This window comes from Cryptotermes secundus, unplaced genomic scaffold (genome assembly GCF_002891405.2).
Source record: "Cryptotermes secundus unplaced genomic scaffold, Csec_1.0 scaffold407, whole genome shotgun sequence".
NCBI classification, from domain to species: Eukaryota; Metazoa; Arthropoda; class Insecta; order Blattodea; family Kalotermitidae; genus Cryptotermes; species Cryptotermes secundus.
Window position 1 is genome coordinate 2753830 of NW_019741981.1, and position 24444 is coordinate 2778273.

General features: G+C 38.5%; 1 protein-coding gene across 2 annotated transcripts; it reads left to right on the forward strand.

Moving 5' to 3' along the window:
• The first annotated feature begins 476 nt into the window (after positions 1 to 476).
• Positions 477 to 24231, forward strand: LOC111872943 (equilibrative nucleoside transporter 1). 2 transcript variants are annotated; one of them, XM_023867251.2, is made up of 12 exons: positions 477 to 1012; positions 3470 to 3649; positions 3933 to 4014; positions 8395 to 8546; positions 8641 to 8735; positions 9438 to 9488; positions 11721 to 11953; positions 12958 to 13083; positions 13969 to 14083; positions 22959 to 23044; positions 23188 to 23387; positions 23583 to 24231. In XM_023867251.2, exons 2-12 carry the CDS (start codon positions 3486 to 3488, stop codon positions 23692 to 23694), a joined length of 1416 nt encoding a protein of 471 aa, XP_023723019.1. In that variant the 5' UTR covers positions 477 to 1012; positions 3470 to 3485; the 3' UTR covers positions 23695 to 24231. The 2 variants fall into 2 exon arrangements, with proteins under 2 accessions (XP_023723019.1, XP_033610781.1); XM_033754890.1 differs by lacking the exon at positions 477 to 1012 and having other exon boundaries at positions 3559 to 3649; positions 3744 to 4014.
• The last annotated feature ends 213 nt before the right edge of the window (positions 24232 to 24444 follow it).

Here is a 24444-nt window from a genome sequence, read left to right on the forward strand (position 1 = left end):
TCTGTTGAAGACTGCTTACAGTCAAAACACATAATGCCCATTTAGAAATAAAGAACACATTAAAAAGTGAAAGTAAGTAAAGCTATCCCTGTAACAGTTCGTGGAGACCCATAGGGTTGTGAGATGTTGAGGTTCCCACATTTTCTAGACAATCGGCTATAGATGGCGGTAAGTTTGTCATTTCTGTTACAGGCTGAGTCAACCCCAGGGCCATAATGCTGCTGGAAGGATTAGGTAAATTGAAAAGAATCCAATGATCTCATCGGGATCCGATCCCGTGACCTTCCGGCTTGTAGCATAGTGCCTCAATCAACTACACTACCACGTGCCCCCAAAGTGTATATTTTTAAACAATTTTTTTTTGTGACTATCAATTTTATAAATTCAGAATATTAAAACACGAAGAGATCTTTCTTTTGGGCTATAACACTCTGTAGTCCGTTGAAAGTCAACCGACGTTTCTGAGGAACATGCCGCATGTTTCATAAACAAAGCACACTCCATTCGCACATCTCACCGAATTATTAGTGTTGCATGTTAAATTAACCACCTTTTTCTAATTCCTAGCAATGCCGTTAGATTACTTGAAAACAGAGACAGTGGGGGGGCGTGATCGATACGACGATACGACCATACGACCGATACAACCGGATACAACTACAGTAGCTAACGGTAGCTACAGTAGGATATAGCACTACGCTACGGTAGAGTAGGCCTGTGGGGCCCGAATGGATGTGTTTGTAGGGTTTGTAGTGTTGACGGATAGTGATTAGAGGCCCTAGAGGCTGTAATGGCATGTGATTGGGTGAAGAGGAGAGAGATGTGCCAGCTGCGCGAATTCTTGTGATGACTGAATTTTGAATGAGTCATTGTGTGAACGCATATGTAGATGTAACAGATAATGATGTACGTAAAATATTGTTGCTCGGGTGGCATATGGCCACAGACGTAATATTATTAGTGTCTCGGTAGTGTGCCTACATCTTTTATCATTATACGACGTTTTCCTCAGGTACTGTATATATTTCATGCAACAATGAGCAATATCGTAACATGTAGGGAATCGTTATATTTGCCCCGTGCATAATATTTTTTGCGTGTAAATTTAATAAAATTTGGAGGAAAATAAACCATACAACAAGTTCCTCAAAATTAAAATCTTACCCACTAACAAACTGTAAACATTTTCACAGAAAGAATGCCTTTGGGGTCAGACCTTTCACTGTGTTCATGAATTTATAGTCCTAAGGACTGCCAGATTTTTTCTTGTATAGTTCTGTGTTTATATATATATATATGTGTGTATTTTTGTGTATTATTATATATGAAAAATACTTCATATATTAATTTTCCAGTAACTGCTAAGGAATAATTAATAATGCAGTTATGTATGCGAATTGGTTTCTTTTAATATCTTTTGTTTTTGGATGAGTTTCTGAAACTTGAGTTATTTGTATATTTTTTTCTGAATGTGATATGTTGTACTCTGACTTGTTCCACATCCTGCTTACTAGGGTTTAGGAACACATCTGCTTGTGCAGACTTCTCAGTTACAGATCTTCACCCCCTTATCCTCCCAGTCACTGAAAGGTTGCTACAGTTTTTGACGTACATAACATGTTTATTTTTTAAGTTTACTTTAGTGGTTTACAGTGGTAGAACACAATTGATATTTGAGGTCAGATCATGTCTGTGCAATGGACTTTTGCTGCTTAAAAAGTAAAGTAAAAAGTAAAGTTATCCCTGTAACAGGCTGTGAAGGCTCATAGGGTTGTGAGACGTTGAGGGTCCCACATTATCTAGACAATCGGCTCACAGATGGCGGTAAAGTTGTCAGCCTTATGCACCGGCCGCACTTTACTCCCAGGAAAAATTTGTAAATAATTCCTGGTACTCATTTCTGTTAGAGGCTGAGTCAACCCAAGGGCCATAGTGCAGTTGGAAGGATTAGGTCAATTGAAAAAATCCAGTGACCTCATTGGGACTTGAGCCCGCGACCTTCCGGCTTGTAGCATAGTGGTTCAACTAACTACGTTACTGCTTATTTAAAATATTAATAGAAATTCAGTGTTCTGAAATTTTTGCATTGTAATTATCATACATAAAAACCAGGATCTGGGGAAGCTTAGTCTGTATAGTGACTAGGCTGTGGGCTGGCCAGCAGGAGCTTCATAACTTTTACTCCTCTCCAAGTATAATTAGAATGATCAAGTCAAGGAGGATGAGGTGGGCAGGGCATGTGGCATGAATGGGGGAGACGAGGAATGCGTATAGGATATTGGTGGGAAAGCCAGAAGGAAAGAGACCACTGGGAAGACCAAGGCATAGGTGGGTGGACAATATTAAAATAGATCTTAGAGAGATAGGATGGGATGGTATGGATTGGATTTATCTGGCTCAGGATAGGGACCAGTGGAGGGATCTTGTGAACACGGTAATGAACCTTTGGGTTCCATAAAATGCTGGGAAATTGTTGAGTAGCTGCAGAATTGGCGGCTCCAGCAGAAGGGCTCATCTCCACGAGCAAGTTAGGTTTCTGTAAGAATTCTCATGGAGCTGGTCGATTCAATTAACCAGCAAACCCCCATTCCGTATGTGTGCTGGATAATGGAGGGCTTACTGTGTATCATATCCATATCCTCTGTTAAGGGCTGCTAGTGTTTCACCTAACAGGGTTGTGTGTATGCCAGGACTGATTATAGGAAGTTAAAACATGAGGTTGGGGTGGCCACTAGTGGTATAATGTCCATACTAAATTTTGTGAAAGTCAACTGGTGCAAAAGTTTGGTGAAGAGACACACAGGTAGGATGCTGGTCTAGACCTACTTCTTACTTGTGAAAAGAAATGAAGTAAAATAAAAACAAGAAAACTGGCAATTAATCCCATGATTATACACACACTGTTGACATCACTGAAAGATAAATGTGGGATAGAGGTCAGGACATTGATAACAAATCATTTGGGTTTTGGGGGGAGAGGTCAGCTTGAGCGAGCACGCAAGTGGCTGAGCGCTCAGCACGAATGAAATATAATTTTGTTTCAAATTGGACAACATGGATGTACTACAACATTACACATTTTTAATTATAGTCTGATAAATGGTGACTAGATAAGGGCAAATGTTCCTAGTAAACATGTGGGCATACATGCATTCTTTGTTCATAGCAAATATTTTTGAAATATTATTGTAAATAACTACATTGTGATGTATCTCACATTTTTCCATTCATTCTGAGTGTAGGTCTACTGAATTAAATTTAACTATGTAGGTGGCTGGTATGCACATTAACTAGCAAACTTTCAAGTGTGCTTGCAGGCAACCTATCTTATTGCACATGTACAATTTTGAAGATCATTAAGTTTGAGAACAGTCATCTTCCTGAAAAAAGATTTTCCTTTTTGTAATGCCACTTCAAAACTGCTTGGGTATATATTAGAACTGTAAATATTCCTTTGTGTATGTTTTAGTAAGTAGAAGAGAAAAATGGATTATTCCGTCAACACCAGGCCACTTCTCCAACACAGTGAAAGTGAAAGTGATTTTGAAGATGACATCTTGGAAGTGAATAGATGTGATCACCAAGATGACCATGTTGTTGTGACAAAAGACTTGAAGCCACTGTTTAAAGCACGAGAACCAAGTGATAGGTACATTCAAATTTATTTTACAAAACATTCAGTATTGGCTGTACGTTCATGAATTGACCATATGAATAGTAATTTTTCTTTTTAATTACAACAGATGTGCTGCTGTTCATTAGATGAATCACTTATTACTAAAGCAAAGGATTAGATAAGTATTCAGCATCTGCATCTCAGTGATTGCATTTATCATGTGACATTAATGATCTCATTTGACATTTATATACGTCAACCATACTGACAAAAATAGCATGGCTTTACATTGTAATTGTGACTTATGTCATTCCAGATACAACTTGGCCTATTTAATATTTTATCTTCTGGGAATGACAACATTACTTCCATGGAATTTTTTTATTACTGCAGATGATGTGAGTCTTGACTCCCATATTATTTAACATTATTGTATCAAGTATCATTTTCAGTAACTGTCATTGAGAATCTTGTATGACAGGTGAAGCATATGTAATATGAGGGAGAGTCACTAATTAGGTCACAAATGGATATAAAATGTAAAACATGTGATATTCAAATCTGGAAAAAACATTTATTTCTTAACATATCCTCTACCAACACTGATACCCTTGTCCCACTTTACCAGTGTGTCAAAACCCACTGCAAAGATGTCCTTTGACTGCTGTATTAGCCACTTCTGCACCTCCATTTTAACCTCTCTGTCATTAGTGAACCATTTGTCACCAAGGTGGTGTTTCAGTAGACCAAACAGATTGAAGTTACTAGGGGCCAAGTTCAGGCTGTAAAGCGGATGATCAAGAAGGTCCCACTGTAGTTCTTGAATTCTTTCCTGGGTTGCTCAGGTTGTATGGGGTCTGGCATTGCCATGATGAAGCCGGACCCTTCTTGCTAATTGGCCTGGACATTTTCTGCGAATTGCAACCCTGAAGCTTCCACTGAACTTCACAGTACAATGCAGAATTTACATTTTCACTGTGCCTCTGAAAATGGGATAGCAGTACTCCCTGAGAATCCAAAAACATGGTAAGCGTAACCTTCCCAACTGATGGTGTACTTGTAACCTTAAACTTTTTGGTTGAAGATGAACTGGGATGTTTCCATTGCATTGAAGCACATTTTGATTTGGGTTGGTAGTGCTGCACCCATTATTTGTCCCCAGCACCAATCCTGTTAAGCATATTGTCTCCTTCATCTGCATCCTGTAAGAGATGTTGCAAGGACAGATCCATTTGGTTCATTTTTTCTTGATCCTTCAGTTCTCTGTGCACCCACCGTGCATACACTTTCCAAAATTTCAAACAAGCATGCATTATTCTGTGCGCTAAACTGTGGGAACACCTTAGTGCAGTTGCTGTGCTGTTTATCATTATCCTTCTGTCAGCTTGAATCAATTCTTCCACCCACTGCACAGTTGCTTCTGTCGTAATCTCAACAGGGCGACCTGGTATGGCATTACCTGCGGCTCTGAAATGTCTCTGAGAGAATTTCTCGACCCAGTTGTGAACTGCTTTATGCAATAAACACTTCTTACTGTAAACAGGAAACATTTCTTATTAACATCCCTTGCACTGACTCCTTTTGCGCACACAAAATGTGTGACAGAACGCTGCCCTTTGGTAGTACACCTCAAGCACGGTCGCCATTTTGACTACTGAAACCAGCCTCTGAATTTGTGTATGCCCATCTGCCACCTAGACCACCATGAAGCTGGACCACGCTGCTACCTAGTGATATGCATAGAATACCTATTACGTCCATTACAGCTGTTTTACTTCCATTTGTGACCTGTTTACTTGCTGTCCCTCATCAATCACAGCTTCTTCTCAATTAAATATGTTAATTGCAGTTACAAATTTGTAAAACTGTAAAATATGATGCAGGAATATAATCACTTATCTTAGCATTGTAACATATTTTTATATTGTAGCATCCTGTTGCACCTTTCACTTAGTGTTGATTAGTTTTTACAGCCTCACGTGCAACACTATGTTCACTTTCGAAGTTTAAATGTCCATCAGTACATGTTTCGACCAATGTGGTCATCATCAGGTGTTAATTTTTTTGGCAAGGAAACTGCAGTCTTCTGTTGTTGTTTATGTTGTATATGTATACATATGTATTTGAGTTGGTGGGTTATGTTTTCCCTTGTTGTCTCTTGAATGAATTTGAGAACATGACATGCAGCTCAACACACAATAAGAGAGAACACAGCCCACCAACTCAAACACGTATGTATATTAGGACCTATATATTTAACAAAATAAGAAACAACACAAGACAGCAGTTTCCTTGCCAAAATTTTTAACACCTGATGATGACCACATTAACCAAAACATGTAGTGATGGAGTTTTAAACTTTTAAAGTGAATAACTTTTAATAAATTTTATAGAACATAGTGTTGCACATGAGAGTGTAAAAAACTAATTGACACTAACTGACATTATATGTTGTCTATGTAGAGTTCAGATACTTATCAGTCAAACTGCTGGTGTCGAAAATACAGCATTTTATGGTCACCTGCCATACAGAGTAATTTTTAATTAGAGTTCATACAGTATAAGTGAATTTTCTCTACGAAATTCCCTTCAGACAAGGTCACACATACTAAAAAGTAAGACTGTTTTGATGAAAATTGGAAAATTTTAAACTTAACATTTCTGTATTAAATTCAAATGAAAAAAGGTAAAGTTGTCCCAGCATAAGGTAATTTGGGGGTCTGGAGCTGGAGTTCCATGCATAGGTAATCTCAGTGTTCAGTGGAAGTGAGCATTATCTTCTTGATCCAGAATCTGTTGCACAGTAGGCTGAATGTGGCCTAGAGTTGGTCTTTGATATCATAGCATAAAGAAAAAAATTCCTTTTTTGCTGGGAGTTTAATTCTGATCATCCAGCTTATAGCTGATCTCTGAGCTAATTAAATTAAAAACTGTTTGAGTTTACAAAGGTCTGTGGGTAAGCAACTAATTAAATGAGACTCTTTTTATGCTAGTTTTGTCATAGTTACACCACCTTTACAACTAATTTTGTAAACAGAATCTAAAATGTTCTATTTTCAAATGAAATAAAAAGTTATAATTCACATAAATCATTTCACATGAAATGCTGACCTGTCCTCTTCTTCCACTTTTAAACAGTAGTTTTGATTAGGGAAGTACAAAAAAGGAGGCCTCATTATCATTATCACACATGGATCATAAGTATATGTTGTGCAGCCTTTGGCACAGCCAATACACATATGGGAACCTCCCACATTCTAACACGCAGCATTCAACTTCTGCTCAAGCCAAGTCAGTGTCACATGGCAATCGAGCGCTGATTGGAATGTGGCATTGACTTGGCTTGAGCAGAAGTTGAATTCTGCATGTTAGAATGTGGGAGGTTCCCACACACACTTTGGTTTAATTGTTCATATTAATTGTGCATGTATTTATGTTCACTGTTCTCATTTGCATGAGTAATTTGTGTGCGGTTATCACAGCTACAGAAGTTTCTCACCTTTCTTTAGAAGATCTTTTATCTGCTTGTTATAAATCTGATGTCTGCCAGCTATCTGAGTGTTACTGACCAAAGGATGAGGTGATTTGTATTTTCACATTGTGTGAAGGGAGAGGAATACCGTTTCTCTATTAATCATTATCATATTTACATGACTGACATTTTGGCTGAGACATCCGTCCATGCCTTTATGTAAGGAAATATTTCATTTGCATGCCCATATTACATTTGAACTGTGTGATTTTCATTCTTCCTACAAACTGATTACTAGTCCTTGTAAAGTCTGTGTCATCAAAAGGTACATATATGTGTTTGTTTCTGTGGTAACTTATAATTTATACACATGAAAACAACATACAAATAAAAGAGTATCTTCTAGGATATAATGCTATTTAGTCCATTGAAACTGAAAGTTCGGCAGAATTCATCGCCTCCATCTTCACTGCTGAAGAGTAGGCTGGGCAAGAAACCAGCAGAAAGCAGGCAGCAAGCAGAACCTCTTTCATGTTGGTTTCTTGCTTGGCTACATGGTATTATATTCCAGAAGACAGAACTCTTCATAACCACCACCCTCAGTACCTGAAATCCTACATATGCAGATAGTTTCAAATGGCAAGAGATGTTAGGAATTTTTCTTCACCGATACTGCCAAAGGTCAAATGTATTAAGAGGAGGAGAAGTCTGTGTTTTTAGGAGAGATATGTTATTCATAGCATAGAAAAGTTCAGTGCAAGTAAAAGTCCAATGCATACTTTACTGAAGAACTCTATAAACATTTAACATAGTGTAAGCCTAAATAGAATGGAAATAGATCTTCGTGGTTGCCTACAGATGGCATATAAGGGACATGGCCCCAAAATTTATTCTTTTAATACCAGGATTTATGAATATTTTCGTTGAGGAAGGATAACAGAAGGGATAAGTAGTAATTTGTGCACCGTGATAAAAGAAGCTGGTGTTACAATGTGTGATTATGTTAAAGAAATTAATCAAGTAGAGAAAATTCTCTTCTTAATTCTCACACTGTTTCAGAATTTCCACTTTGATCTTGTTTTGAATAGAAAAACTAATTCTTACACATATCTAATTATTACAATGTTTCATCAATGAAATCTTGTCTGAGTTGTCACGGTTACATGATGAAACTCAAAATATTTTTGCTAAATTCAACTTGGCATGGAAAGGGTAAATAAATAACATTTGGTTCACAGAAGTTTAAAACTTGTGAATTTCATTGGCAGTGCATGTTTATTAATAGACAATTAAATTGTTTTTCAAGTACTGGATGTTCAAGTTCCGTGATGTTACTGCAAATGTTTCGGATAAGAGCAACAGGACAGAACTTCAAGCAGGCTTTACAGCATACCTGAGTGTTGCATCTACCATTCCCAACACACTGTTCCTTATTCTTAACTCATTACTCAGCCACAAGTAAGTCACTGTTAAAATAGTGATGACTGCATACATGTTTTCTAGTGTTGCAGAATAAATTTGTGTGATAGAATCATATTACATTCTTTTCCAGAATTTCACTCCAAATTAGAATGATTGGTTCACTCTCATCCATCTTCCTTTTATTTGTGTTGACCACAGTGTTTGTGAAAGTGGATACAGATTCCTGTAAGTATATGATCAAGCATGTAATTTTATGTGTTTAAAGAAGGTTAAATATGAGCAGTAGGGAGAATATTTTGATCTGAAGGAATTAACCAGAGGCAAGTTGAAAATTACATAATTCAAAGCTCAGGAAGTATGTGTGCTAAAGCATGTAATGTTACATGTTATTTTATATTAAGAAATGAAGATGAACTGTAGGTGTTTGAAAAGTGATCACTAAGGAGAATAATTGGGTCTTGGGTGGGGAGGGGGGGGGGGGGAAGCTCACTAGAAATGAAAATTGGTCAATAAAGGATTTGTGAAATGTGGCTATGTGATGAATTGTTTATTATACCTGCTATTTTGAATCAGATTAAAATGAATGTATCCATAAACAAAATGTGAAGGGAGAACATATGGATCTGAAAGGGTTTAGCTGAGTAGAGATTACATAAAAAATTAAATATAATTTTGTAATAAAGTATGTAATTTTATTTATTATTTTGTATTAAAAACAAAAAATGAAGTTGTCTGAAGTTTGAAAATTGTATGTAGTTTAAAATCCATGATTTATACAGCTCTTTATTGTGATTTTGATGATTGAAGAATAGAAATTAATTTGCATTGGGCTTGTAGCATGCATGTAAGAAAGAAGCTACATGAAGCATAGAGGAAAAGACCACAGAATATGATTAATTATATTAATGATTTATAACTATATTGCAGGGCAAGAACTGTTTTTCATCATTACACTGGTCACAGTGGTATTTCTTAACAGTAAGTATCCAGGAAAGTAAAATCTTTGTGTGCAAAGTACAACAGATGATTCATGCATATGGTGTTCAAAAGTAAGGGTTCCTAGGTCATACAAATTAACTGAGAAGTCATTGCAATGTTAAATTTAGCTCATTTATTCCACTGAAATGACATTATATTTCAATGTAATCCTCAAGCACATCAACACATTTGCTCCATCTTGGCATGAGTTTAAAATTCTGTCATGTCAGAAATTAGGCTCTTGCATTCACTCCCGTTTACCAACAGCCATTTCCACTTCTTCATTGTGGAATTAGTGATATCCCAAGTGTTGCCATCTGTTGTATACTCGTATTACCCCTACTGAGTGGTACCACCTACTGAAAATCAAAATGCATGATTAATAGAAATGTTACAGGCTAGGGAGCCTTACTTACTGTACACGCCTTTTATATTAGTGTGCTTTATACATTCATTACTAGAATTATTATATGAAGCCTTTAAATTGAACATTACCACTTGCTGAATACAGTTCTGTGTATATTGTGTTATTTCACAGTTGTCATGTAGGCAGTTCTAACTTCAATGGAAGTGGAAGCTGCATCATTGTGTCATTTCATTTTAATGTTATACTGGACATATCAGTCAGAATCACTGGGTTTTTGGATGTTGTCCCTGAGAAAGAGCTAACCTCCAGTGATTTATAAGGGACCCAGCTGAGAAGATGTCTTCCACTCTTCCCTCACCTGAGGGCAGAAACACATCAAGTTTCTGAAACGTTGTGTTTTCTAGTTTCTAGAATACCAGATGATGGATAAAGTCCAAAAGCCCAGTGATTTTGAGTGCTGTACCCCATTGTCAGAACCCTTTAGAATATACTCAGATATTTCAACCTTCTGCTGAAGCCATCACTGATAAGTTTTCTGATGTAATTAACAGTGGTTTGGTCTACATCACAGCTTGAAATTTTAGTAAAGATTTCAACAGAAAGTAAAAGCATAAAAATAATACCAGCTTCATTTTCACCAACTAAATACACATCATACAACTTCTTTAATATCATTTAGATGTCTGATTATTTATATAATGCCCCTTAAATTGTAAGGTCTTATACCTTGTCTTGGGGCATGCAGTAGTGTAGTTGGTTGAGGCACTATGCTACAAGCAGAAGGCCACAGGTTTGAGTCCCGATGAGGTAGATTTTTCTTTCAGTTGACCTAATCCTTCCAGCTGCACTGTGGTCCTGGGGGGGTAAAGGGCAGCCGGTGCGTAAGGATGACAACCTTACTGCCGTCTGTGGGCCAACTGTCTAGAGAAAATTTTGGAGCCTTGACATCTCACAGTGGTATGGGCCTTCATGTCCAGTTACAGGGATAGCTTTGCCTTTACCTTTCAGATCTTGTCTTGGATCTATACATTTACAAATACAAAATACAAAAGAAATCATCAGAGACTGGTCATTAAATATACAAATAGGCTGCATTTTAGATTCAAGAGAATCCAAAATATATTGTTATATTGCAGGTTACAGATTTCTGGGTCAGCGAGGATCAAAATACGCCCATAGTAATGGATCTAAATGAGAAAACTATTTTATGTTATACATGTATGCAGTTTTAGACATGTCTCACAGTAGTGTTTATTAACTTTCCATGTCTGTATACTCAACTTCCATTTTGTAATAGCTTTAGTGTGGATTTTGACAATATTCTATATTATGGTCTGTATTAAATTCTTCAGCAAGATTTTGACTACTATTGCAAGAAGGCCTAAATGTATTTTTACATATATATCAGTAAATACTGTGTAGACAGATCTATAAGGTGAAAGCTGCTATTATGATGAATATTTTATATTATATCCCCTGTCATTGTATAAAATGTTGTTTTTGAGATAAGCAACATCAAGCAGTGACATGGATATAATATAAAAGTAGACACAAATCTATCTTTAATGGAAAGTATTAATTGTCAAGCCATCTTTAGTAAAGTGAAATCCTGAGACTTAAATGTTGTAGTATATTGAATAAATTAACTAAAAATATGTCATTTTAGATTGTATTAAGTAAATGATAAGATACTTAAGGTTTGAAAATAAGTACACAGTTAATGTGTTGATTTAGAGGTCAGTTACTATGAATGACTTTTTTTGGTGATAAGTGTAATTCATAACATGAAGAGTTTTATATATTTGTAAAAACAGACCAAATGATATATGGACTAATGACTCGCTTGGGTTATCTCTGTTTTCCAGTTGCAAGTGCAATATTACAGGGTGGTCTGTTTGGTATTGTGGGCAAGTTCTCATCACGGTATATCACCGCAGTAGTGAGCGGCCAGGCTTTGGGTGGAATCTTTGCAGCATTGGCAGAGATTGCGTCTCTATGCCTTGGAGCTTCTTCTACAATTAGTGCATTTGTCTACTTCATGGTGGCTAATGGGATGCTGCTTCTTTCTCTTGCTGCATATCTTGTCCTTTCACGTGCGGTGTGTACTGTATTTAACACTGAAGAGTAGTACTTTATTTTGTAGAGTATAACATGCACTGAAATTTAAGGGAGAAACTTGCTATATTTTAGGACTGTAGGATGCACATAGATTTTATGCAGTTTTTCCAGAAGAAACGGTATCATATACTTTGGAAAATGCAGTAACTCCATGGTACAGGGTCTTCCTTGTATATAATATAATTACTGGGCTGGTCAGGAAATTATCCCTGCTTTTATGGAACCCAAAGTGGCCCACTCAGCCTTCCATCCAATGGGCACCAGGGCCCCTTTCCCCAGGTGTAAAGCAGCAGGGTCTTGAAGCTGACCACTCACTTCCAGCTAGTGCCGAGGTCAAGAAATTGTGGATCTATGCAAACCACTCCCCCATACTCCATCATGGTATAGTGCTTAATTAGTTAAGCACAGAGACAAATTTACTTTTTACCAGCACTATTATTATCCTCTCTGTTTTCATCATGATTACTATAGCACATTAAAAAAAGTATTTAATTTTGTAACTGAAATATTTTAGTTTTACAATATTACATTACACATATATTATTACCCTGTCCATTAAAGGTCAGGAAATGGTTTGAAAAATTAACATGTTGCGTACCCTCACAGTTCTATATGCACAGGAAGAAAATATATCTAAGAAACTGTACTATGGCTCAGCAATGAGAATGTGTTTTGAATCTGACTTGTAGGTCTCATGACAAGGCTCATTAGGTTCCATATAAATAGGAATTTCTTGATCACCTTGAGAGAGAATGTGCATCATACATTCAGTTTGGTTGTTAATTATAATTTCAGATTTTAGAAAGACGTTATTGAGGTTAACGTTTCAACAGAAGAATGTCTTTGTGAACCTTGTTGTATTATGTTCAGTAATTGTTATATATCCCTCTATTTCAGGGTCTTCACATAATACTGAACAAAGAGTTCATAGCGTTCAGTTCTTTCATGCTACATACAATACCAGCTGTCTTATTATTTTTACAGGTATTTTTCCGATTCCACATGCTGGACAAAGTTGAAGTGAGCTCTGTGCAGTATGAACCAGCAGTCTTTCAAGCTAGTGATAATCCTCCCACACAGGAAATTTCTAACAGGACTATTCTCAGTAAGGTGTGTGTACTAACACAGTTCAACTGAGTCATGATAGCTTAGTCAAATTAACTGGGCACAGGCTTCATGTCTGGGATTTAATTTTAAGTGGGAGTGTTTTGAATTTTTCCCTTCATTATCACTTCCAAAACAGTTCTGAGGCTTACCCAGTTTCCTGTCCTTTAGTGTACTGGGGGAGCTATTTCTCCAGGGCTGAAGAGACCATGGTATGAAGTTTAAGACTGTATACTGTTATTAACTAACCTTTCTCTGGCTGGAATATAGGATGAAATATTTTATGTAGTGAGGAGCTTCACGAATTAGCGATCTTCTGATACGTATCTAGGATATTATGATGAATTTGATATGTACCTGGGGGGGGGGAAATAAATGTTTACAGAATTGCGGTAGACATACCTTTTAATGAATGAAGCAATGATGTACAATATCTAAGGAACCTTTGTGGGATATGAACTGTCTATGCGTGAGGTCCACTGGCTGGCTGTTAACAATGTTGAAATTGTTGGTTGTTTTTTCTGGTTTAGCGAGTTAATCTCACTAGACATGTTCTCAGGTTTAACAGCTTTGCTTTCTTAGTCCTGACTAAGGACAACAGTTGTAACATGCTGCCAGACAGGCATATTACACATCTCAGGGACAGTGATGGATGACTATGGAACATTAGTACAATGATGACTGGCAGGAGAAAACCAAAGAACTTGAAGAAAACCCTGCTTCAATAACATTTTTGCATGTCCCACATGGCCTACTCTTGGATTGAATCCAGGTTTCTGTGGTGAGAAAGTGGCATCTGAATGCTTGAGCTATGGCACGGAGATGTTGTGGGACATGTATAATAAATGTATAACAAAAATACCTAAAATGTTATGTTTGTTATGTTTACAGATTTGGGTGTATGGATTCTCTCTGTGGATGACATTTGTGGTGACCTTAACATTGTATCCAGCGGTTACTGTCTTAGTAAACTCAACAGGCAGAGGAAACAGCAAACCTTGGAATGGTAAGAAATATTCTTCCTTGTCTACTAAAGTATTATGAATTGAAGAAGCATAAGCCATGGTTCGACAAAAGATGCTCAGAATTAGTAGCTCAAAGGAATACAACCCAAATTGCAGTGGTTACAGGATCAGAGCGAAATAAATCGGGATAATCTGAACAATACAAGACATGAGCCACAAATGTTTCAGAAATAAATAGAAGGAATGTCTGAAAGACAAAATTAATTAGCTTGCAACAGACAGTAAGAACAAGAACATTAGAGACCCATATAGAGGAATAAATTAATTTAGCAGCGGTTACCAACCGAGAAGTGACATATGAGAATGAGTAAGGATGAGCATGGTGATCTGCTTGCAGATTCTCACAACATTTTGAATAGGTGGAAGAACTACTTCTCTCAGTTATTGAATGTACATAAGGTCAGTGATGTTAAGCAGATAGAAATACATACAGCTGTGCTGTTAGTATCTGATTCTACGTAGGTCATACCGAAAGTCATGAGCAACTTTTTTTTGCATGCAACCTGGAAACAGCAGACAAAAGAGAGTATGGTGGTAGGTGGAACCAGCTGATGTGTTAACCTTGAGTGTCTTGTGACGTCACTAGCTTGCGTCACATGACCAGTATCACTCCTAACAAAATGGCCGACAACGATATGTTGTTTCACCAGCATGCTGTCATCAAACTTCTTGTGAAAGAGGAAATCCCTGCTGCAGAAATTCACCAGAGACTTCAGCGTGCTTATGGAAGTGTGTGCATGGGTGCAAGCAGTGTTCAAAGATGGGTGAAACATTTTAAAGATGGGAACACCAGCATCGAAGATGAGCCTCGGAGCGGTCGTCCTCGAACAGCCTCAACTGAACGCAACAAGGAAAGAGTGGATGAGATCATTCAAGATGACAGGCGTTTGACTGTGGACACAATAGCCCGAAAACTTGGAATAGGGCACAGTGCAGTATAGGAGATGAGTGAAAGCTTGGGCTATAGGAAAGTTTGTGCTCGTTGGGTCCCGCGGTTATTGATGGAAGACCACAAAGGTCAGCGAAAAGCCATCAACTCAGAACTGCTGCAGAGATATGGACACAAAGGCGATGAATTTTTGCTCTGTATTGTGACAGGTGACGAAAGCTGGTTTCACCATTTCAAGCCTGAAATGAAACGGCAGAGTGTGAAATGGCACCATTTCATTCTCCATCAAAAAAGAAGGCCAAGACAGTGCCATCAGCTGCGAAGGTGATGGGCACAGTCTTCTGGGATGCAGGGGGGTTTGTTCTGGCCGAATTCCTGGAACCTGGGCAAACCATCAGTGCTGCTCGTTATGTCCAGACGCTGCACAAGCTCCGTCGTGCATTGCACAATAAACGTCGGGACGAAACATCTTCATCCTGCATGACGACACTTGCCCCCACGCCGCTCGCCTCACATTGGAAGCAATTGCAAAGATGGGGTGGGAAGTTCTTCCACACCCCTCCTATAGCCCTGATCTGGCACCCTTCAACTACCATCTTTTCGGATTTGTGAAGGATCAGCTGTGTGGACATTTTGAGACAAGAGAGGCAATTCAGAAAGCAATGTGTCAGTGTCTTCGGATGGCTGGAACGGAATTTTACAGAAGGGGAATTTTTGAACTCCCAGAACGCTGGGAGAAATGTGTACAAAGAAGTGGCGATTATGTGGAAAAATGAAGAAATGTCTGTAGATTGAGGTGGAGTATTTGGTTTTTCAATAATAAAGCATGTTACTTTACTAAAAATTGTTGCTCATGACTTTCAGTATGACCCTTGTAGTCCTTCTGAGGTTGGTTGGTTGGTTGGTTCCTAATGGCTGCATTTGGGCACATTTAACCCATTTTGCTTCTTGCTTCCCAATAGTGAGCACTCAAGTTCTTTATTGCATCTTGAAGAAGTTCGCACTTTTCTTTTGGGAAGCTTTGCCAGGTTTGTTACTCATTTCACAATACCCAGACGACATGTATGACTTAAAGAATGTCACAGAAGTTGAAAGTGCTATTTCAAAGTCTGTCGAATTGATTCAAGCAGGAGATGAAACATATGGTCTGAGAACCATGAACTCATTAATTCTATTTGGAATAAGGAAGATTTGCCTGATCAGTGGAAGGAGCCTATTATTGTACCAATTTGCAAGAAGGGGAATAAAAATTACTGCAGTAATTATCATGGGACATCACTGTTATCAACTTCATACAAAATTTTATCCAATATTCTTCTGTTAGGCTTAAGTCCACACACAGATAAAATTATTGGGGATCATCAGTGAGGGTTTCAACATAACAGATCAACTACTGATCAGACTTTTTTTTTATGTTCATCAGATACTGGAGAAAAAATGAGAGTAGAATGAGACAGTACATCAGCAATTCACAGACTTCAAGAAATTCAAGAAAGCCTGTGATTCAGTTAGGAGGGAAATAATATACAATATTCTGATAGAATTCGGTGTACCCATGAAACTGGTTAGGCTGTTAAAAATGTGTTTAAATGAAACACACAGCAAAGTCCTTATAGGTACACACGTGTGATAATTTTCCTATCCAAAATGGTCTGAAACAAGGAGATGCTTTATTGCCACTACTTTTCAACTTTGGTTTCGAATATGCCATTAAGAAGGTCCGGGAGAACCAGGTGGGACTGAAGTTAAATGGGACATGTCAGCTACTGGTCTATGCTGTTGATGTGAATCTGCTGGGAGATAACATAGATACCATAAAAACACAGAAACTTTAATTGATGCTAGTAAGGAGATTGGTCTATAAATAAATGGAGAAAAAACTAAGTATATGTTGCTGTCTCATCACCAGAATGCAGGGCAAAATCATGACATTAAGATGGCTAACAGATCGTTTGAAAGTGTGTCACAGTTCAAATATTTGTAAACAACAATAAAAAATCATAATATGATTCAAGAGGAAGTTAAGAGGAGATTGAATTTGGGCAATGCTTGCTACCATTCAGACCAGAACCTTTTGTCTTCTCGTCTGCTGTCGAAAGACGTAAAAATTAGAATATATAAAACTATAATATAGCAATGAATCTTTGGGTTCCATAAAATGTTGGGAAGTTCTTGAGTAGCTGCATAACTAGCACTTCTGAAGTATGGCTCAGCTCATGAAGCTAGTTGTGTAGTAAGTGATGCAGAGCAGAATTTGTGCTGTAAGACCTCCTTTCTAGGTCTTAGCAGAGTTAAAACACTTACCTCGTATACATTCCAAAACTTCGTAACTACAAGTTATTATAGCAATATTGCTAATTCACATTCTTTACAGTTTGTCACAGCACACTAAGTCTTCTACATCTTCACTAGTGATGGTAAACTGGTAACAGTTCCCAACCCCATAGGTTCCTCAGGTTCTGTGTTCATGTCCTTACTGGCCATGACTGCCTCACAACTAATCCATGGCTCCATGTGTGCACACAAACAAACACACACACAAAACATACGAACAGACGTACTACTGTAACGTGTTATGGGGTACGCCTGACAAAAATAATGGGTTCTAGTCCGGATGATTCCATCTATTAGCATTTTGTTTACAAGTTTTCTTAACCCGTTGGCATGGTTTGACGTGTATGTTTCGTCAGGTATTTAAATCGTCTGGGGGGGTTCGACGTGTATGTTTCGTCCAGCTGCACACCTATGTTATAACGCCCATAATAATTGATGGTTTTGCTGTAGATTGTTAGATTCTTCGCTGGCCTGTTGTCACAAGAACGGTTTATAATGAGACACGAGTTTAAGAGCGCTAAGTCATCGTTACATATGCCTGTCTTGCAGCAAAGTTCCTGTGGCTCTTGCGAGCGGTTTATTCGTTCTACGTTTATGAATGCCGTGTTTTCTTTCCTATGAAATTATAAACAGCAGAGACGTGATATGTGCTGTGTTTATAATATCATATTGCCCTGAGCTGGCCACACTAACACACTCAATTGGAATTCTTAGAAGAGGGATATCCAAACATTTATTCTTGCAAGATCGATTGATTTCGCACAGTACAAAGGCCCAGTTCTTAGAAAAACGCCACAATTTAAGGCAGAACACTGTGGTCACCCCCTGAGACGATACGGATGTGTGTGGGGGAGGGAAAAGAACTCATTCCTTCGCTCATTATCGCTCCAGTTGACTCCATTTTATCGTACTGACCTTGGTGGTCGTTTCGAGGGATGACCATAAATATTTTTTTGAGCCAGCTAAGCTCTACTTTCGTTCACTACATACCAGACAGTTCTTAGAATAACTTCATGAATTCTGTGGTCACCCCTACGACATCTCCTGCCGCCAAAATGGATGGAATATCAAAGGCATAGCAACAACCCCTTGTTATGATAACTCGTAACGTTGAATTTACTACAGCTGACCTGGCAACTAAACGGGTCACGGAAAGACATTTCCTTGAAGTATACCCCTCACGGGTAAGAAGGCAAGGCCGCACATATGTGTGGTTAAAAAAAAGGGCCAAAAAAAATACACAATATTGGAGCGGAGAATGGTGAACGTGGGGCACCGTTGGGTTATACGAATGCTTCAAGGCCTTCCTTCTACTAAACCAACTGCCTCCATTACCGAGATACAGGGCGCTCATATTATAAGGTAAGGTTATAAAACCACCATTTAAGATCATTTTAGTGAAAGTTTCATCCTTCAAGGCGTACCATTCACTGCTGAAATACTAAACAACCTGCTTCCATGGCCGAGATACAGGGCGCCCATATTATAAGGTAAGGTTATAAAACCACCATTTAAGATCATTTTAGTGAAAGTTTCATGTTCCTATCTCATAGAATTTAAGAACAATGATGAATAAATCATTTTCGAGCAAAATTTAAATGGCCGGCTGAATATATTACCGCCGGAGACGCGGCCGCGGAATTTAAATGACCGCGTCAAAGGGTTAATCACACTTATTACAGTGCTACTCCTGATTTACACAATTTACAGTTCATTATTACAGACACCCTAGGATTATCCATCTTCTCTAATCGTCTCCTAGCAACAGATATCAACACAGAAACTAGTACTTCAAATCACTATGAAGCCTTCTTGCCATTTTTTGTTCAATCACTCCCTACTCCTCTGTCCTAATCTGTACTCAGTTAATCTTCACAATTCACTAAGGACACACTCCATTCTGATCCTTGTACTCTCAACTGCTGAGCCCTCCTGGACTCTCCTCAGCTGCAAGCAGACTCGTGTTATATATCCATGGCACATACAATACAGAAAACAGTTCTGTTGTTGCATAGCGCAGACCACACTCTAACTGTCCTTTGGCCCTTATGTTGTGGGTTGCAGCTTCTCATCTAGCTGTTCCCTCTCACCTGTTGGTACTCCAAGTTTGCAGATTGCTTCTGCGTCCTTATCCAGTTCTTCATCCCCTTTTTGTTGTTGTTGTGGATATTGGTTGTTTGCAGGATATGGGTTACATGAATACTGGGTGCCAGTAAGCTTATTATAAAGGCTTACTATTTGGGGAAAAAGGGAATTAACCGGAAACTACATGTGATAGGTACTGCATTTGCACTAGGGTGATGAGAATCTGTCTCAGGGTGCATACAGGCCTTGCGTTAGCGAGAAAGATAGGAGTGTTTATAGCTATGCACTACACAACACTCTTTAATGAGCACTTTTTGATATTCAGTTAATAACATTTGTCCTTAATCACTTAAACCAAACTTGAAATCACTCAAATATTTGGGACCGGATCTCTGGCTAGTTATTCAGTGACTGCTTTTTAGTACAACACATAGAAGTGATTACACTTTCACTTAAACTTTTAAGCCAAATTAACCGTTCAGCGTGGTTTGACATGTATGTTTCGTCAAGGTATTTAAATCGTCTGGTGGGGTTGGACGTGTATGTTTCGTCCAGCTGCACACCTATGTTATAACGCCCATAATAATTGATGGTTTTGCTGTAGATTGTTAGATTTTTCGCTGGCCTGTTGTCAGGAGAACTGTATTTAATGACACACGAGTTTAAGAGCGCTAAGTCATCGTTACATATGCCTGTCTTGCAGCAAAGTCCCTGTGGCTATTGCGAGCGTTCTACTGTTATGAATGGCGTGTTTTCTTTGCTATGAAGTTATAAACAGCAGAGACGTGATATGTGCTGTGTTTATAATATCATATTGCCCTGAGCTGGCCACACTAACACACTCAATTGGAATTCTTAGAAGAGGGATGTCCAAAAATTTATTCTTGCATGATTGATTGATTTCGCACAGTATATAGCACCCAGTTCTTAGAAAAATGTCACGAATTAAGGCAGAACACTGTGGTCACCCCCTGTGACGATACGGGTGTGTGTGGGGGAGGGAAAAGAACTCATTCCTTCATGTATTATCGCTCCAGTTGACTCCATTTTATCGTATTGACCTTGGTGGTCGTTTCGAGGGATGACCATAAATATTTTTTTGAGCCAGCTAAGCTCTGCTTTCGTTCACTACATACCAGCCAGTTCTTAGAATAACTTCATGAATTCTGTGGTCACCCCTACGACGTCTTATGCCGCCAAAATGGATGGAAAATGAAACGCAGAAGCACCAACACTTGTTATGATAACATAAAGGTTGAATTTACTGCAGCTAATCTGGCTAGCGATACGACTCACGGAGAGACATTTCTTCTTATATTCCCCCCACGGGGAAGAAGGCAAGGCCGCACAGAAGATGTTTTGTTTACGGAAAAAAGAGCCAAATGAGAGATACGCAGTACTGGTATGGTGAATGTGAGTCAGCGCTGTGTATAGTAGAATGCTTCAATGCGTGCAACACTCCGCTCAAATTCTGAACCACCACCGAGATACCGGGCGCTCATATTATAAGGCAAAGTTATAAAACAATCTTTTAAGATCATTTTAGTGAAAGTTTCATGCTTCAAGGCGTACGATACACTGCTCAAATTCTAAACGAACTGCTTCCATTGCCAAGATACCGGGCGCGCATATTATAAAGCAAGGTTATAAAACCACCTTTTAAAATCTTTTAAGATCATGTTCCTATCTCATAGAATTTAAGAACAATGATGAATAAATCATTTTCGAGCAAAATTTAAATGGCCGGCTGAATATATTACCGCCGGAGAGACACGGCAGCGGAATTTAAATCACCGCGCGAAAGGGTTAAGATTCACACTAATTTTTTTTTTTGCATCTAATTAATTTTGCTGAGTTATTCAGAGACTGTTCCAATAACACACTTAAAAATAATTTTGTATTTAATTTTGACTTTTGAACCAAACTGCCATTGATGCTAATTTTTCGGCTGTATCCTTGGAGAGTTGTTCAGAGACTACTTTAGCAGACTGACTCTGCTGTCAGGCAAGAAGTCTTCACAGCTTCAGCTCCACCTCAAAGTTACTACCCTAATTTTTGCTGATTGGAACAATTTTAATTTAGGGAGTTTACCCTAATTCTCACTGTTCCAATCATCTGGCTGTAGTTTGGGACTTTGAACCTTAAAGTCCTAATGTCATTTTTGACAGCTGCTTGAAAAATTATACCAGTAGCTTACATTGAGGGCCTTCCCACTTTGGACTGCGGGGTTCAAAACCTGTCAAGTGTAACTTTACCAAAGGATCCCACCAGTTGGCTTTTGAACTGAATTTCCAGGAAAACTGTACGGGGTGCTTCTTGCCTTGTCTTTGTAGGAGTGAAGTAGGCCCTGTTCTTGAAATCAAGAATCGGGCTAAGTCACCCTTGAATGTTCCTTGCTACATCCTATGCATAATTGCTATAAAAAGAAATTTTGATTACAAATAAAGCTGGTGGTGTCAGTGGTATGGCTACAACACAGAAAAGAAGTCAAGTGATAGCTATCTCACCATTCCATTGGTGCGCTAACTGTTGCCTAGCAATGAGCTATAAACATTTGTCCTATCGTTGTGCGTGCATATCACGGGGTTTTTATCAAGCTGTTGCCTGGCAATGAATTGACATGTCACAATGCATTGGGTTTATAAGCACCCCATCTTCTTAGTCTGTGTGAACTTATCTACCCATTAAATTATGAAGCCATTATGTTAGTAGTAATAGTATGCCATAGCTCAAGCGGTTTGTCACTGGCTTCCCACAGCGGCAGCCAGGGTTTGATCCTGGGTCTTTTCAAGTGGGATTTGTGGTGGACAAAGTGGTGCTGGGGCAGGTTTTCTCTGAGTACTTCGGTTTCCCCTGCCAATCTTCATTCCACCAATTGCTCCACAATCACCCTCCCCTATCATCTGGGGCTGGTACAATAGGTCAGAAGTGGCTGCAGTACAAGGGACTTAGTCCCACCCCACTAGCAATAAAAAAAATAGTAGTGATAGTAGTACCACAATCCTTTATCCACTCCAGGGGTTACATCCCAGAAAATCAACGAATATATAAGACCAGCATGTTTGGAAATTGGAGAAAGGGGGTTGTGGGCACTGTTAACAATTGTCAAATCTGTATGCTGCTACAAAACTGTAGGCACAAGTGTCACAAGAAGACACACTGCAATGATAGTCTGGAAGCTAGAAACTGGTTTTTGATCACATTGCAGCTCTTCCCATAGCAAAAGGGATCTCTTGATGTGGACACTGGTGATTTCTTCTCTGTGTGCACACTTATAAACTGCAGGTATATGAAACAAAGCATCATGATTGGCAAAACGTCATACAGTTGGAAAACCATAGATGCTTTATGTTCACAATTGTGAGACTATGGCTGATGAGGGTTTGTTGTGTCAGTAAAAGTAATAAAAATTAAAGATATAGTGCTGTAAAGGGACCCGGTACTGGAGAAAATAACATGACAACACCCAGCAAGAATTTACATACAGTAAAACTTTGGTCAGCTGTGACGTAATAATAGTGTAGTATGTCTGTTGATTACTGTTTCAGATATGTACTTTGTTCCTGTGGTAGGATACCTAATCTTCAGCACATGTGACTATGTGGGGAGGATTCTTGCAGGATTGCTGCAATGGGTGAGTTCATGGAACTGATATAAAACAGACACAGTGGACTGAAGAATGCTTCACAGAATATAGATGTAGTGAAATCAGAGTATCTTCACCTCCTATCCAGCATAGAGGGAGACAGAAGCTTAGGAATCTTTGTTTTGTTGCAGCCACGGAGCAGTAGTTGGGTAGTTGCTCTGCTGAGCATGTTTCGAGTTGTGTTCATTCCCCTTCTGCTGCTATGCAATGCTCAACCTCGTCATCACTTACCAGTCGTTATGAACTCAGATCTCTACTACATTCTCATCATTGTGCTGTTTGCATTGTCCAATGGCTACTTGGCAAACATTACTCTCATCTGTGTACCCAAGTAAGTCCTCTTTTCACCAACTCTCTAAGTATTAATTAATTGAAGAATTTTCTGTTTATAGCTCTGTGTTGACATGTTAAAAATTGTGATCACTCATTTGATATACATTATCTCTGCAGTTGAGAGCAGTCTCATAACACACTTGCAAAACAATCTTACCCTAAACTTTATTAATTCATTGTGTTCAAATTGCAGAATTGTTGATTCCACAGAGCAAGAGACTGCTTCTTCAATGATGGCTGCCTTTCTGGGCATTGGACTGGCCACTGGCTCAGCTCTCAGTCTTGTAATGGTCAAAGTACTCTAAAGAAGTTCTGTGTGTTAGACACAAACACACATCATCTCCTCAGGAAAGGTTTATCATTCCATATACTGCTATCATCATGTATCCACCTGAATTGAGGCTCTTCTTCAACATGATCCAGTAGCACCATTTGATGTATATATCCTGTTACTATTAAGTTTTATGTTGAGAAGGGAGTTTAATGTAATTGTCATGTTAAAGTGCATATACACTCCTGCATTTCACACTTCATGCAGAAATACCCACAAAAATGCAGCATCATGTAATTGTAAATGATCTGAGTCACCAGTAGCTAATGTGTTCCTTGTTTATCTTTTAAGTGGGGAGATTAAGTATTGAATTCTGAAATGAATTATTATCACACTGATATTATAACGCTTTTCCATAGACAGCTGTTAGAGAGTTTAGATTGCAACCCAAATCAGGGTGTCAGGATCCTTGGTGGGGACATGGAGGGAAATAAGAAGACTTCTTCCTTTTATCTTGATGATTTATTCTGACCGTCTTACAGCACTAAAGTGCCGAAACATGTAGTGCAAGAGAGAAGAGTAAGGTGAATAAATATATGCACTGTAAGACGGTCAGAATAAATCATGGACATAAATCAGTGCAACAGGGCGCTAAAATATAACATTCTTCCTTTTATATCACTGAGGAGTGTCCACTATGATGAGCCTAATATTAGGTAGTTTCTGTTGGTGATAATTTTAGGTTCAGAGCAGGAAAAGGTTTGAACAGCTGCCAGAAGAGAAA